This window comes from Anas platyrhynchos, chromosome 1 (assembly GCF_047663525.1).
Source record: "Anas platyrhynchos isolate ZD024472 breed Pekin duck chromosome 1, IASCAAS_PekinDuck_T2T, whole genome shotgun sequence".
Lineage (NCBI taxonomy): Eukaryota > Metazoa > Chordata > Aves > Anseriformes > Anatidae > Anas > Anas platyrhynchos.
In genome coordinates, this window is record NC_092587.1 from 109,741,710 (window position 1) to 109,756,726 (window position 15,017).

The following is a 15,017-nucleotide window of genomic DNA, read 5'->3' on the forward strand; positions in this document are numbered from 1 at the left end:
GCTGTCTCACTCCCCCTCCTCAACAGGACAGCGGGACAAAATAAGACAAAAAAGCTCATGGGTTGAGATAAAGACAGGGACATCACTTACCAGTTACTATCACAGGCAAAATAGACTTGACTTAGGGAAGATTAATTTAATTTATTGATATATTTGGACAGTGAAAAACGCAAGTCAAAACAACACCTTTCCCCTAACTTCTCCTTTCTCTAGCATGGTCTCTCCACAGGCTGCAGGGGAATCTCTGTGTGGATACCTGGGGCACCTCGTGCCCTCTTCCTCCTTCTCCTCTCCCCTGGATGTCCACAGGGCCATTCCTCACAAATGTTCCCGTCACCACCCCCTGCCATGCAGTGTTTGCCCTCCCTTCCCCAGGCTGTCCCTGAGACATTGCCATCTTGGCTGCTGTACTGACCATGCATAATAACAATTTAACACTCACAGAAATACTCAGGGTGAACATTCATATAATGGCTTCCTGGAATTAACTTTGGGAAAAGGAAGAAAAGGTACGATCTCATCACCCTTATGGGTGCTTATGGACTTGTAGAAATAAATCAGTACCTAAGTGACCATAGGACAGTAGTTGGCATATTAATTATTCTGGATTTATAAAGAAGAATTATCTTTTCCCTCATCACCCTTTCTCATTATCTTGCTGTGTGAAGTATTTCAATACGCTATGGAAACCTGGGCTGACTTTTGCTTACATAAAGTAGTCTGTGAAACACCCTGATTAACACAGAAGAAATCTGCACAGAGAAACACCCCCATCTAACGCAAAGAACCAGAGGGCATAAAGCATATAGCCATCTAATTAGTAGAAAACACTTTCCTTTATTTCCTCTGACTCTGTGCTAAATTGCAGCTCTCACAGAAAGGCTAAGTGAGACCTATACTGCCACCCTGGCTGTCTCTGTTGGTGGAGGGTTTGACATGGTGGACAGGGCCTCAACACACTCACTTGGATGACTCTGCCTGCAGTAGTCCCAGGTGTGCTTGTGCCCACTCTTTTCTTTCCAGCCTAAGGAAGACATTGATGTGCCGCTCCTGAAAGAAGGGCAGTGCAGCTGCCACAGGGGGAATAAGAGAGGTACCAAACTAACGTGTCTCCCCTCCATGAAGGTGACAAGGGCAACATACAAGAGAGGCCATGGGGAACCACGATGCTGGCACTCTTCCCACATTGGTTAATGTCCTCTGGCCCCATGTAGTGTCTAATAATCATGTAGCAATTTTGAGCAAACAGCATCTGGGGAATCTGCAATGTCTGGCTTTTGTGTGCATATGTGCATGTATGCAACACAGTTCATAGGAAGAAACTAAATTCACCCTTTTATACAGAGGCAACAGAACTGTTTTCAACACTTGATCCTGTTGGATTGAGTTGTTTTATATTTCATGTCACTTTAAAGAAGGCACCCACTCACCTTCCTCCCAGGGGCCTGTATTAGACACAGAAGGAAGGAAACACATGAGATCTCCCCACATCGGAAGAGCTAAGAGAAAGAAAAGGGATTGAAGCCAGGAATTCAGCCTGATAGAGGCATGTGTCTAAGTAAAATGGCAGTGCAAAAGTATTTCACTTGGAAGCTGCAGGCAACTGTTTTAAAAAAAAAACACATCTGTATATCATACCTACATTGTGCAACTACAGAAGGTCTAGATGAGATAAATATCTCTAGCTGATTTTCCTTCATGACCGATCTGGTGTCAAGATGACAGCATAAGGATTACAGTTTCCCAGACCAATTGCTGTTCAGGGCACATCCCACACTCACTCCATCTGCAGATGCTTTCTAATGTCAGTACACAGATCACCAACAGGACTTGGTCCCCAGGGAACAGCCTGGCACCCTAGCAGAAAAATAGAAAGGCTTGGGCAGTAAAGTGTGCAGTGAGCCACACTGATGCAAGACAGATTCTTCATTTCAAAAAGAAAAATCTGCATTCTTCAGAAAACAGTGTTCAAAAATTTAATCTTCATTCAGTTCAATGGAGCAGCTTTATAATTTACAGCAGCAGATAAAGCTAGAAGATGTAATGTGAAATATCTGAAGCAGTTCTTCTCCTGTATTAAAATGCACCTTGGGCAACAGAGCTTTAACTTCTCTTAACATATGTTTCTAGCAGATAAGTAAACAATTTGGACGTGAAATGAAAATTTTCAAGATAGTTACAGTCAAAAAAGCATCAACTCGTATTAGACTTCAGCTACAGTGTCCCACTGCCCACTGATAAGTTTTTGGGGGTGGTTTGGCATAGTTAAAAGCAAGCAGCTTTGGAAGAATAAAAAGCTTTTTGTGTACAAGTTGTTGGATCAGAGATAGAGAGAAAAAAAAGACATCATTTTACATCAAAATTCTGAAAGTGGCCTTGGTGGCTGGATTGAACCATAACCTGGAGCATGTGGCCAGGGTAAAGTTGTCAGACAGAGGGGAAGCAGAAACAAAAGGATCAAGGCTTGGAAGTTTAAAGGCTCCTGCACAGACAAGCGATCCACTTGCACTGAACTGCACTGACATTTGGCTTCCTTACAACCACAGGCTTCCTTTAGTCATGTGCATGGTGAACTTTGCGTTTGTTTCTGTTCTGCTCTGTGGGGCTTTGTGCATGGCAGCAATCTCTGATTGAGTGCCGAAGTCATCTTTACACCACCACTGCGACAGCTTAGTGTAGATCACAGAAGAGCAAATCATCATAAGTAAAGTTCGGCGCAGGCCCAGACCAAATGGTTTCTCTTCAAAGTCCCCATACATGCTGGCTCATATACCTGAATACTAAGCTTTTCTTTGCAGCTAGCTCCCTCTCTGCCCAGATCTCTGCCACCAAGCTTAGGGATGTGTTACAGACAAGGATGCTATGTGTCCTTAGAGGGTCTTCTCTTGAACTGTTTCCAAATGGAGAAGGAGGATACCTTGTACTTCTCCTTTCTGCACTACTTGGCCATTAGCAGGCAAACAACTGGAAAATTGTTCGAGGAAGAAAAATATGCCCCTCTTTAGTGGTCTTACTTGAGCACACAGAGCTCTCATGAAGGAAAGGCATATTGCTGTAACAATCGCAGTATTTCACCGTGTAAAACGTCAGGATAAGAATTGCCTATGTTGACTGGTCCAAGCAGGTCTGCTTTAGACAAACCAGACTGCACTCCCACAGCTGTCAGTGCTGCTGCTACCACCATCCTGTCACCACACCTCAAATTTCCAAGGTCCTTAACCAAACAGCAGACCCGAAGCTTTGATCAACTAGACCAGACCTACATGGCTGGCCAGGCTAATGCTGGCTGATCATTTAGGTACTGTAAGTGCTTCTCATCCAGCAAAGGCAAAAGAGCTTTCCCAGAGGGGAGCTCTGTCTCGCCTTTTGTAAGCATTGTCAATAAGACCTTGTAGCATTTGTCAATAAGAAAAGACTCCTGACATTGTCCACTATACAACTGTGTCTCTAGCTGTTTATAACACTGTCAAATATTAGCCATTTGAAGTGACATTTCCCCAATCCTGCATCAGTCTGAACACAGGAGGTTTTAGCTGTTCTTGAGAGTACCAATTATTTTTTTTTGTTTGTTTTCATTTTTCTCATGATTTACAAATATTCTGATAATCGTTTTACTGAGAATATCTTCATACAGGGACTTAAAATTTGATGGCCTAGTGCTATGAATGCAGACACAGTGATGGTGTTTTACCAATGGACAGACCTTACCTGTCAGCACTGTGAACGTTTTGCCCGCATCTGCAAGAATTAACCTGTTCCTTTTCTCTTGTGGTGCCTGGAGACCTATGAGCCAGAAGCCTGTGCTGCCCCTGGGCTTCTCGTCACCAGACACCTTTGGAAAAACACAAGCAGTAGCCTGACTTGTTCTTCTCTAGGGCTGGGTCTGTAGAACAGCCACCTCTACTGGCAATGGGTGGCAAAAGTCTCTACACGGCATCACAGAGCTCCCGCACCACCAGTCATGTTTGCTGTGCCCATTGGGCATCAAGGGAAGGTTTCTGGGTTTTCTGCTTGTTTTTTACAGTCATAGAAAATGATACCAGAAGGTTTTTTTTATATAAACATATAAAAGCATAAGGTGAAAACCAAGAAGATGAGAAATGTCCAACAACTTCAAAACCCATCTTTTGTTACCTAACTATATACATTATTCTACAGGATTTCTGCCTCATTTACTAAATTCTTTTACTAAAGTCTTTTACATTTAATATTTTTAAACATGGATGAATGAATTGGGGGCATAAAATTCTATTAGCTAAACAATTTTGTTTAGCAAAAGCACTGCTTATCATGCAAAATACATTTTAACAATCATAAGGGAATGGCAGTGAGTCTATGTCCTTCCTGAAGCCTGTATATTTATTTACTCATTCTTCTCCCATTCTAACAGACTATCAAAGATCATCTGTTCAATTTAAGTAATTTCCTATGCTTTCTCTGAAGCCTAAGATGAATAAAAGCATTCAAAAACAAAACATGAGAATATTTTAAACAGAAATTATAATTGTATTTGTCTCCAAATTGCAGTGAAGAATTCTTATGTGGCTTCTTACTAGCTTCTTTAATAGCTCTCCAATATCTTATTACTAAATTATTTTATGTGGACAGCAAACGTGCTTTACACATGAGATTGCTGAAGTTATTCATCATGCATTTTGATTCATTGGCCAATCTGACAGTGACTGACAGTCTTTGGAAAAGTATAGTACAGCTAAAAACCTGACCTAACTTTTAAACAGCTTTCTCTGTGATACCAACATAATCAAATAGAGTTTTACATATGTCATGCTGTTGCTGCAGCAACCTGGCCTCCTCTCCTCTGACTACTGATAGGAGTCTCTAAGCTTGATATGGCCTCAGATGTCTTGAGACTAATCTCTTGGGACCATTCCAGAGAAATACAGATTAATTTGCGGTTCCTCAAAAATGAAGTAACTATTTCACATAAACTGCTTTTCACATTCCATCAAGTCTGAGCTTCCTATTCATAACCTTTATAAAAATGACTAGTTTGGCACAGCGCCCCCAAGACATTTAGGAGAAAGCAGTTTGCATGGCAGGAAGGAGGATTAAAATGACTTTGGCTTCTCTTGTATTTTTCTTGAAGGTAAGGAGAGAAAAGGTTATTTTTGAGAAAGCAAAAGCTGCACTTTTTTTTTTTTTCTTCCCAATGTTAACATCTTAATGCATCTAATTTTCAGTTCTTCGTATCCTTGTCAGGGATGAGATCAAGACAATAAAAGCAAACTGTAAGCACTGAGAAAGGTTTGGGTCTGTATCACTGTATACAGCTCAAATGCCATATACAGGGGTGAAAAAAGGAAATTGTACTGTATCCTAAAAGTGTCCATCCTTTGCTAAGACTTATCATGCCTTATTTTCAGAAGAACACCATTCTGCTGAGCAGATGCAAAGACAGAGGCTGGCAAGGATATGACAAACCATGCTGAAAAGATGCTAAGAAATGTAACCAGTGAAAAGTCACTTAAAAGGGACATGGACAATGGTGGCCGCTGAGGGGCTTCTGGTTAAGGTCAAACACAGCACCTAATATTTAGTCTCTACCTAAACTGGGACAGGTCAACACATGCTCTGCTTCTTCAGAGAATCCACCAATGTCAGGGTGGTCTGTGCTGTTTACTTTATACTTCATATCCATGGCTAAGCTCCAAGTGTATGCTAACAGGACAGGACGTAAGACATGACTTCTCATTGCTACCTATAATCTTTTTAGTTAAATACACTTAGGCTTCCATAGCAACTCTTAGCACTTTGTACTACTAATTTCCATGGATCTATGCGTATATTCACCTAATATACAAACTTTAAGAAAATGTCAAAGTTGTAATGCAGTGGACAGAGGTCTAACGTGGTGGCACTCAAGAGACGTCGATTCACTCCCAGCTTTGCCACAAGTTTGTCAGCAAAACACTTCAGTTGTCTGGACTTGGCTTCCCCAACCATAAAATCAAACTACCTATAGAAGCTCTGTGAGGTACTCTGAGCTCTACTGCCTGGAAGATCGCAAAGTTATTATTATTCATGACAATACTTGTTGAAATACAATACAGTTAATACTACATGAATTATGGCAGTAATGAAATGAGCTCAATTCCACCTTTCATTGCATGGTAGACCCCATAAACATCAATTTCCAGGGATTTACCTCCAAATTATATGAGCCCAAAACATAAGGTACATGCAGCTTTTCTTCTCAGCACCATCTTGCAGAATCATGCTAAACCCAATTTATATAAAACCCCTTTCCCTAAGAATAGCACAATTCATATAAGTTGTTCATCATTTAATTGTTCTATTACACTACAATATCCTGCAGTAGTGTTACTGTAGCTATAATGGTCTAAAGATATAAGTATGGCAAAGTCTGCAATGAGAAGTAGCCTTTCTTAGCCTTTTTATTTAGAGGCATAGCCGTGAGACCAGATACATGGGTTGCTCTTGCTATTCACTGTTGGAGAGCAGAGAGCTAGAAACCTACTGGCTTCTGCATGTACTTTCATGGACCATGAAGGCCAAAGCTCTCAGACAGGAGAAGATACTTGGCATTAAAGAAATACACAGCTAAAGTAATACTTACAATATGTTAGGCTGACATACAGACTGCCATTAACTGCAAAAACAGCAGTGGCAGATTAGGCAAGCCTAATTAATCACCTGGGAATCTGGCCTGCATGCTGAGGACATTAATGACACATCTCTCCCTGGGAGGTGAAGGGGAGGTGATCTTTAGTAGAAATGAGTGGCAGCAAGGGCAGTATAAACATTCCGGCAGGACTCCGCTCCATCACATATCCCCGGGGATGTGGAAAATAAACTTGTATCTTCAAATATTGTTTCTTCTTTTCTTACAGCTACCTAATGTTGTTCTTTTAAAATATTTTTTTTTTCCCAAATCCTTTGATCCACAGCATACACTAGTGTCTCTCCTGCTTATTCTGTCCAAACCATTTAGAACTGAAAAGCCTGTATTACTTACAGGGCAGTGAATGTTTTTATATTTTAGCATGTCTGATCTTTTAAAAAGTGTGCTTTTAAAAAACATTCTCTGTATGCTAAAATCACTGTGATGCAAAATCACGGTGATTTTAAGGTCTTGGTGGTGTACCACTGAATTCAGGGAGGGCTCTGTCCCTTCTTCATCTGACAGAAAAAGCAAATCCTCACATCTCTGATCATACTTCTAGCAAAAGTACTGGTTGGGTACTTTTAACTTCGGGTACTTAACAGATAGGGGAAGTTTTGCTGCCCCTTCATATTTATGTAGAACAATGAGTTTTTCACACTTGCTCACTCTAAACAAGTTCTGTTCCTTATTTCCTGAAATACTGCTCTGACTGTCACTTCCACCTACTCAGCATTTCACCAGGGCCTCCATGCCAGTTAGCAATATGGAAGGATAGCTGGTCTTGAACCCTAGCCAGAATCAATGTGTTGGAAACATAATTTTCCTTGAAATAGACAAAGTTTGCATGGGCAGATCTAATGGCAGCATGTGGGAGCAGTTTCAGTGCTACCAGAATTTATAACACTCATCTTTTAAATTTTTGGTGTTACAATCTGAAAGCTCAGACACAAACAACTAGAAGGTGTGATTGCAAAGAGGATGATGGACCAAAGAAAAGAAGCTCAAAACTGAGCCTTTTAGACCATTTCTAGTTCTTTGACCATACTGCCATGCTGTGTTACTCATTCATGTTTCCCAGTTTTGTGCCACCCTAATTTAGTGTGCAGGTACAGGGGATGCTGTAAAAATAATACAGGGAACCCTCTGAAATGCCAGAGAAAAACAAAAAGAAGATATTTTACCAGCCCAATCAGATACTCACTCTTGTGGTTGAAATGAAAGGTTGCCTATTTGGAATAATGAAACAGTTTTAATTTTGAATTGTGATTTTTCTCAGTGAGAACAAATATATTACTTGAAAGCTAATTATTTTCTAGGTAATACTGAATCACCTTCAGCAGAAAGAGAAAAAATAGAGAGGTAAGGGTAATAACATTCCCACTGTAAAGCTTTCCTGAAATCATAAACTCATTATTGCAAACTAAAACCTAAAGTCAACAAAAACTAGGACAAACTGGGCTTGCAGGTTACAGATCCAAAGCTGTAGAGTAAAACTAATCAGTTCTTGGACAGGATTTTTTTTTTTTTTTATTGCAGCACAATCTATAGTCTAGTTGGTCAAATCAAGCCTTTCTGAGAAAAGAAGATTAGAGGCAGTTGTTTAAAATATTGTCGGGAGGGGGGAAAGATGGACAGACAGGATTTAAGCTTTATTACTGACCGGGATATATAAAACAGACTATAATGAAAAAACAGTATTGAGACTGTACTTGTGGCCTGAATAGAAAATGTTAAGTGAAGACAGGGCCATATGGAGGAGTTTATAGCTACAGCAAGAACTGATGCTAAGGCAAATGTCCTCTGAATATGTAAAATTAGGTTGTGGGAAGGATGCAGGTGTAATCAAAAAATCGATTACACCTGAAGAGAAATAAGCTCTTAGGCAAGAAAGAAAAATCAAAGAAAATTTATTTTATTTACAAGGATTGTTCTTCCTCCAGTGGTCACTGCACTGTGCATGAATGTGAAGAATTACTAGGCTAAGTGTCAATCTCTTTGCATAAACAAAATATTTGATGAAAAATACTTATCCTTTGGCAAAATTTCATCAGTTTCATTGCTGCAAAGATTTCATCCTTTATTTTACTGAAGTCCTAACTGAACTGGTGCACATGTGCTATATAAATGCATTTGAAGCCTTGGTGAACCACAGCAGGATGTCCTATTTATCCGCCCACATGGAGCTCACTGCAGCACTACAGACATGCTTTGTCCATTAGGATACACCTTGCATAAGTTAAGAGAATATAACAAATTATTACAGCACAGATACCAATGACCTGGCTGTTTTCCATTTCATTTTCCTGTAACCCACTTGACTTTTGACAAACATAACTCTATCAAATGTGCCATAGCTAATCACCCATCTTCCGAGATGTAAAATGCAGCAGTAATACACCTTTGTGGCATTTTTTTTTATTGTTTTTCATCTCCCTTGGTACTATCTGAAGCCTCTGAGCTCTGGTCTCAGGACCTTTTGTTTGCTTTTCTCCTTCATCCTCTACTGACAAGTGTTCCAGGACAGAAGCAACTCATGTTCGGAGTTTTTGTTAATACAGCTGTGAGTGGTTGGCTGCCTGCTGCATAATCATCAAGCCGCAGTATTCTATGCTATTTGAAGACTATAATTTATGCTTTTACAGCTCATCTATTTCATGCTAAAGCAGATATTTAGGACTTAGGTATACTCTGACAACAGAGATGCATACTGCCAGTTTTCTGGAAAATGAACCTCTCTTCTACAGTCTTCTTCACATACTGAGTAGCACTTCACACCATCCCAGCAATAACAATTTTCTAGCAATGCCACAGGCATCCAGCAAGTGCTGCTGTTGAGGTACCAAGAGCTGGTGGTGTAACCACATTTCTCACTCGAACACCAGTGAGTTGCACACACTCAGTGATCACCATTGCCCAGCTCCATACAATAATTCTCTGGAGAATGGATTGTCAGAAAACAAGGGCAACAAGACATGTAGACCTGATTTTGTCTGATCCTACCCATCATTAGGAAGGGTGGTAAGTAGACAGGGCAGTTGGGGAATTATGAAAGTTTCATCCCTCTAATATACTAAGTATGTCTAAACAGCTCTCCAGGCAATTTAAACCAGCATAGCTCCCCTGAGTTCAATAAAAAGATGCCAATTTACATCAGCTGAGCACTGGCTTCATGACTTTTTAATCACGTGGAGCAACCCAGTATGGCCAACATGTTTCATGATACAAAAGCCTGGAAATACAATGGTACAGAACCCAAAGTAATTCACCCCTCGGCATCATCAAGCCTAAATGGCAGAAGACATAGAAATTGCCAGTGGGATTTTGATTTTAATAATTTAGGTTGCAACCATGCAAATCATAATGCAGTCAAGTGTTTTCCCTGAGATCACCGTATGCATCAAGGCCACTGAGCTCCATTGACCTTTCTATGTCCAAGTACAGCTTCACTGGAGTGCCACTGGAATGCTGGCAATACATTTTTCATCCACCTCTTTTAGGCTATTTTTGACTTGATTAACCATTTAGAGCACGTGAGCAAGGTGTTGCACTATCTCACACTTCATGGAGTACTATCAAAGCCAGCAAGGAGGGAGACTGATGTTTGGACATTTTGGTAGCAATCCTTTAGAAGTACTTGTAGCACGGTAGTCTTCTGTTAAGTGCAGAATGAGGAAATTCAAGCAAATTATAGTGCAGTAAAATGATGAACCTCTGAGTATTTGGGATCTAGTGAACAAGCTGAGGTTAATGCCATCTTATGATATAAAATGCAGTCACACTTCCTACAACATTATGGAACAGAATAACTTCTACACACCTGGTAAGGTTTTTTGTTGTTGTTTTTGTTTTCTAATTAGCATTTTTAATGATGGTAAAATGTGACAGAACTTTCTAAATATAGTTTTTGCCATGTCACACTGAGGAAGCTCAAATATGTATTAATATCATTCCCTTCACAACCCTGCAGAAATAAAATCTTGAAAAGGGTTGACAAAATGTAGCAAATTTGCAGTGAAATTAATTAGGTTTTTGTCTTTATCATTCTGACAGTGTTGGAATGCTAAACTCACACAGGAAAAACCTCCCAGCTCTAGCCCTGCTTGGGGAAATATAAACAGATATTTTCAAATCTATATTGAAAATTTCACCTTATTAGAAAAACCCTATTTCACAGGTTAGGCTGATTTCTGTTTCTGTTTTAAATCATATTGTGGGGCTAGACTTGCATCTTTGAAAACACAACTCGCTAAGCCACTGGGAATTTCGCTGAAGTAAGGAATAAATCAGTGCAGAGCTTGAACCTGAATTCAAATATTCCATTTAACTACAGAAACACACAAAATACTATGGAAAATTACTTCTGATGAAATAGATACTCTTCAGTTAATACCAGCTAATGCTGTTTCTATGAAACCTAAAAATTACTCATTTGCTCATTTTCAGGAATTGTTCGTTTTAGAAATTAATTCTAAGATCTATCCAAGTGTAACTTCCTACATGTATCTGTTAAAAAGTGGCACATTCTCTTTTTAATTAACTTCAGCGATATATTAATAACTTGTATAGTTTCTCAACTATTCTTGATGTCTAATCCAGAGCACAACTTAAATGACTACTATTTATAAATTACCATGCGATAGCACTGAAATGTATTCTTATAGCCTAGTTAGAAGGTTAAGTTGTAATGGCCCAAAGGATAATACGCTAAGAAATAAGACAGTTCCGCATCCAGCATTAGTACCAGATTTTGTTGCTGTTGAGATTTCAGTGCTTTTAAGGCTGTTTCTGCAACTCGGTGCCTTAATTTGTATTCTCCCTTCTCTTATTTGATTTCGTTCATTTTAAGCAAGTGGTACAAGTAGGATAGGCCAGAAGGTTAGGCTGACTCAATGTAAAAACTAGAAATTCTTTGGTATTAAATGAAAAATATTAGGGTCATGAACTTTAAATATACCTTTATATAATGTAGTCTAGTGGGTTATGGGTAGATAAAGATGGTATTTCCTTGGACAGCTCAATTAGTTCATATATCAAGGAAAAAGCTTTTTAGCATAAACGTGAAAGAAATATTCAGTAAGGCACTAAAATTCAAGTACTGTATTACCAGAAACTGAAAACTCTATCTTATCTCAAATTCCTCTGTTTTGTCCTAGTGAATCAGTTTTACTGTTCATATTGCCACCCCTCATTTCTTGTTTAGAGGACTAGAAAAGTAATCATCACCTAGATGCTGAGAAATAGACAGAATTTCTATCACTTGCATGTCCCTTCTCAACTAATTAAATACCAGCAAAAGAATCCATTCATTTGTATTATAAGCCAACAAAATCACAAAAATCCAAAAGCTCCCTAACAGTGGAAAATGCAATTAAACTACCAGTGTATTAATTCAGGCAGCAAACTGCAGCACCATTGTAAAGCAGTGCTTTCCTTTCCTTAATTAACTAAAACACGACGAAGAAAATCTGATGGCTTAATAGCATTTTCTTCACTCAGAAATGCTTTGGGATGATTTTATTATGTTATCACCAAGAGCGCTGAGGGAGTTATTTCCAGTACTTCTGTTTGTCACCTCGAAAAGTGACACACTCCACAGAGAAACTTGCCCCTGTTAACTGGTGTGAAGGATTAATATTTTATGACACCGTTACTTTATAGGCAGGGTAACTATAGTAATAAGAGTACATTTCATATTTTATGCATTCACAGCCACATAACACAAGGAGGATTCATTCTCCAGCAGCATCTCTTTGGATGTGTATTTGTTGCTGTGACTGAAAGCTGAGCAGCTTGCCACTCTTGTTATTGTTTATAGCGTAGCAGAAGTAGCAGACCATAATCAGTATCAGGGTACCACCGCCGCACGCCCTGTCGGAGTGAATCTGCACTGGAGTGACACACACATCTCGCAGCCTGCAAACCATGCAGAGCAATTTTCAGGAAAAGCAATGTGGGCAACTGGCTGGGCGCCTCGCTAGACCGAACATAAGCGGCAATGCAAGTTATGCAATGGGGAGGTTGACAGAGGGAGGAGTGCACACCCTAAATCTCTGCCTGGGTCACTGCAATGCCAATGCCAGCTGAGAAGCCAAGGTTTCACCCTGCATGGAGTGAAGCATTTAGGGAACATTCAGGCAAACATGTTTCCCTTTAAACTCTACAATGCTCCACTTTCTTCAGAGGCTACTCCTGGTAAAGCCAAGTGAGTTAAGGCAGTCTAGCAGCAGCAATCATGCCAAGTGTATTGCCAAGGTATCCTGCTACAGCATGCATCCAAGTTATCTGAGCAGGTTTTACTTTCTCCCACAAGTTTCACTGGCCCTGAATCTCCTGCTCAGTGAAAGCACAAAGCTCGGCATTTCATGTGCTGTGTGCATGCACACAGCCATTCCCCTCAACATTAAACGGGGCACAGCTCCACGGGCAGTGGTGAGTGGAGACAGCAGCAAACTTCAGCTGCACCCCATGAGAAAGAAAAAAGAAGCGAGAGCACGCTGAACGCGAGCAGATGAGTATGTACAGCTTTTCAGCTGCAAGTTGCAGAGTGCCTTAAGGTTTATTATTTTTTTTCTCTCCCCTAGCCTTTGCTCAGCACTTTGAGGGACTGTGCCCCTTAATTTTTCTAAATGCTTCCGTGATCAGCTCCCTTGCTCTCTAAGCCTAGGAGTCGTCTCCCACTTGATTTCTAAAGGAGCACTCGTGAGAAAAGCCGAGCGGGGTTAACACTTGCAGGTTGACAAGCATCCATCTCCTGCTTCGCGCAGGACTCTGCCTTCACCGGTGCATCTTCCAGGGTGGCTTCTCTTCTCTTTACTAGCTCCGTGCTCGGTACTCGCCAAGCCGGAGAGGGGCAGGCAGGGCAACAGAAGCGCGACAGCTTCTGCCCACAGCTTTTCCGCAGTTTTCCCTAACCCCTAACTCCGGCGATACTTTGCATTCACCGTCTCACTTGACTGACACAAGAAACCCACTGTCGGGAGAGAGGCTTCCTGTGAACCGAGCCTTGTTTCCATGGTGCGGGGTTTTCAACTTAAAAATAAATCCCTGTTTTCTGGGGCTCACACGTATGTACAGCACTTGTGGAGCTCTCCCCCCCCTCCCCCCTACCTCCAGGGTTAGGGGCCGGGACCAAAGCAGGGCAAACCCACATCCCCAAAGCGGGACGGGGGCTGGGGAAAACGCCGCCAGGTCGCGATTCGCCTGTCCCAGCTGCCGACCCGAGCCGGGGATCCCCCGACCCCTTCTCGGGGCGCGTTTTGGGGCCGCCGAAGCGCACCGCCGGCTCTCTCCCCGCCGTCCCGAGCGGGTGGGCAGCGGCCCCGCCTCGTCCCCAGCCCCAGCCCCGTTCCCGGCCGTCCCCCCGCTCCCCTCCGCACCGCAAAACTTTCCGAAGCGGCCGAGCCCCGATGCGGGAGGTCCGTGGGGGCACCCCCGGGGCCGGACAGGGGGCACCCCGCGGGAGATGCAGGGAGGCACCGCGCAGAGCCCGGGGAGGGGGGAGACGCGCAGGGGAAAGGGCTGGCAGCCCCCGGGCGGCACTCACCGATCCGCAGCACTTGCTGGCCGCTCCGGGGCAGCCCCGCCGAGGCGCACAGCAGCACGAAGAGGAGCCCCCCGCCGCCACCGCCACCGCCGCCACCCGCTGCCGGGCGCCGGGGCCACCGCGGGCCGAGGGCGCTCGCCATCCTCCGCGCCCGCCTCAGTTCATGCTGGGCTCCGCGGGTGCGGGGCGAGGGCGGCCACCCCCGGTTGTCCCCGGCCACCCCCGGTTGTCCCCGGTTAGCCCCGGCGGGGCGCCGCCGCCGCTCCTCGCCGCCCGCCCATGGTGCGGAGGCTCCGCGCCCGCGCTCCCGCCGCTGCCCTCGCCCCCCGCCGCCGCCGGGAGGGGAGGGGAAGGGCTGGGAAGGGAGGGGAAGGGAGGGGGAGGCTCCTCCCGCGGGGCGGGGCGGCTCCGGAGAGGACACGCGGGGACGCGGACACACGGACGCACGGACACACGGATGGAGGCACCCTGTGTGCGCGCTGCTCCCGTTTGGGGTCCGGGTGTGGGATAAGGGGATGGAGCGCAATGTATTGGGGCCGCTTGCAAAACCGTTAGAGGGACACATCCTCGCAGCGCATCTCCCCCTGTGTAGCGGGAGCCTCAGCAAAGGGGCTGCGGGGCTGCGCACCCGGGGTCGGGACTTGGCAAAGTCCCACCTGTGAAGACGAGGTCGGTTTTGAACATCTGGGCACAGGGCTCATAACGCTCCCCATGCCTGACTTAGCCGGCAGATCACTTCTCCGCCGCGACTCGACGTTCTCAAGTTGTTTTTGAGATCTGCTTTAAAGGCAAAAATGCTTCACTGCGAAATAAACATATGGATCCTGA

At 43.2% G+C, this 15,017-nt stretch overlaps 1 protein-coding gene across 4 annotated transcripts in view; it reads right to left on the bottom strand.

The window, feature by feature from the left end:
• GRIK1 (glutamate ionotropic receptor kainate type subunit 1) overlaps positions 1-14,509 on the bottom strand; it is a 167,123-nt gene extending 152,614 nt beyond the window's left edge. For 2 of the 4 annotated variants that reach the window (XM_027449232.3, XM_072026255.1), the window contains exon 1: positions 14,190-14,507. In XM_027449232.3, the coding sequence (XP_027305033.1) occupies positions 14,190-14,331 (142 nt within the window). In that variant the 5' untranslated portion in view covers positions 14,332-14,507. Of the gene's footprint in view, positions 1-14,189 lie in introns of all 4 variants that reach the window. The other 2 variants (XM_027449230.3, XM_027449231.3) reach the window with 2 other exon arrangements.
• Positions 14,510-15,017: the final 508 nt, after the last annotated feature.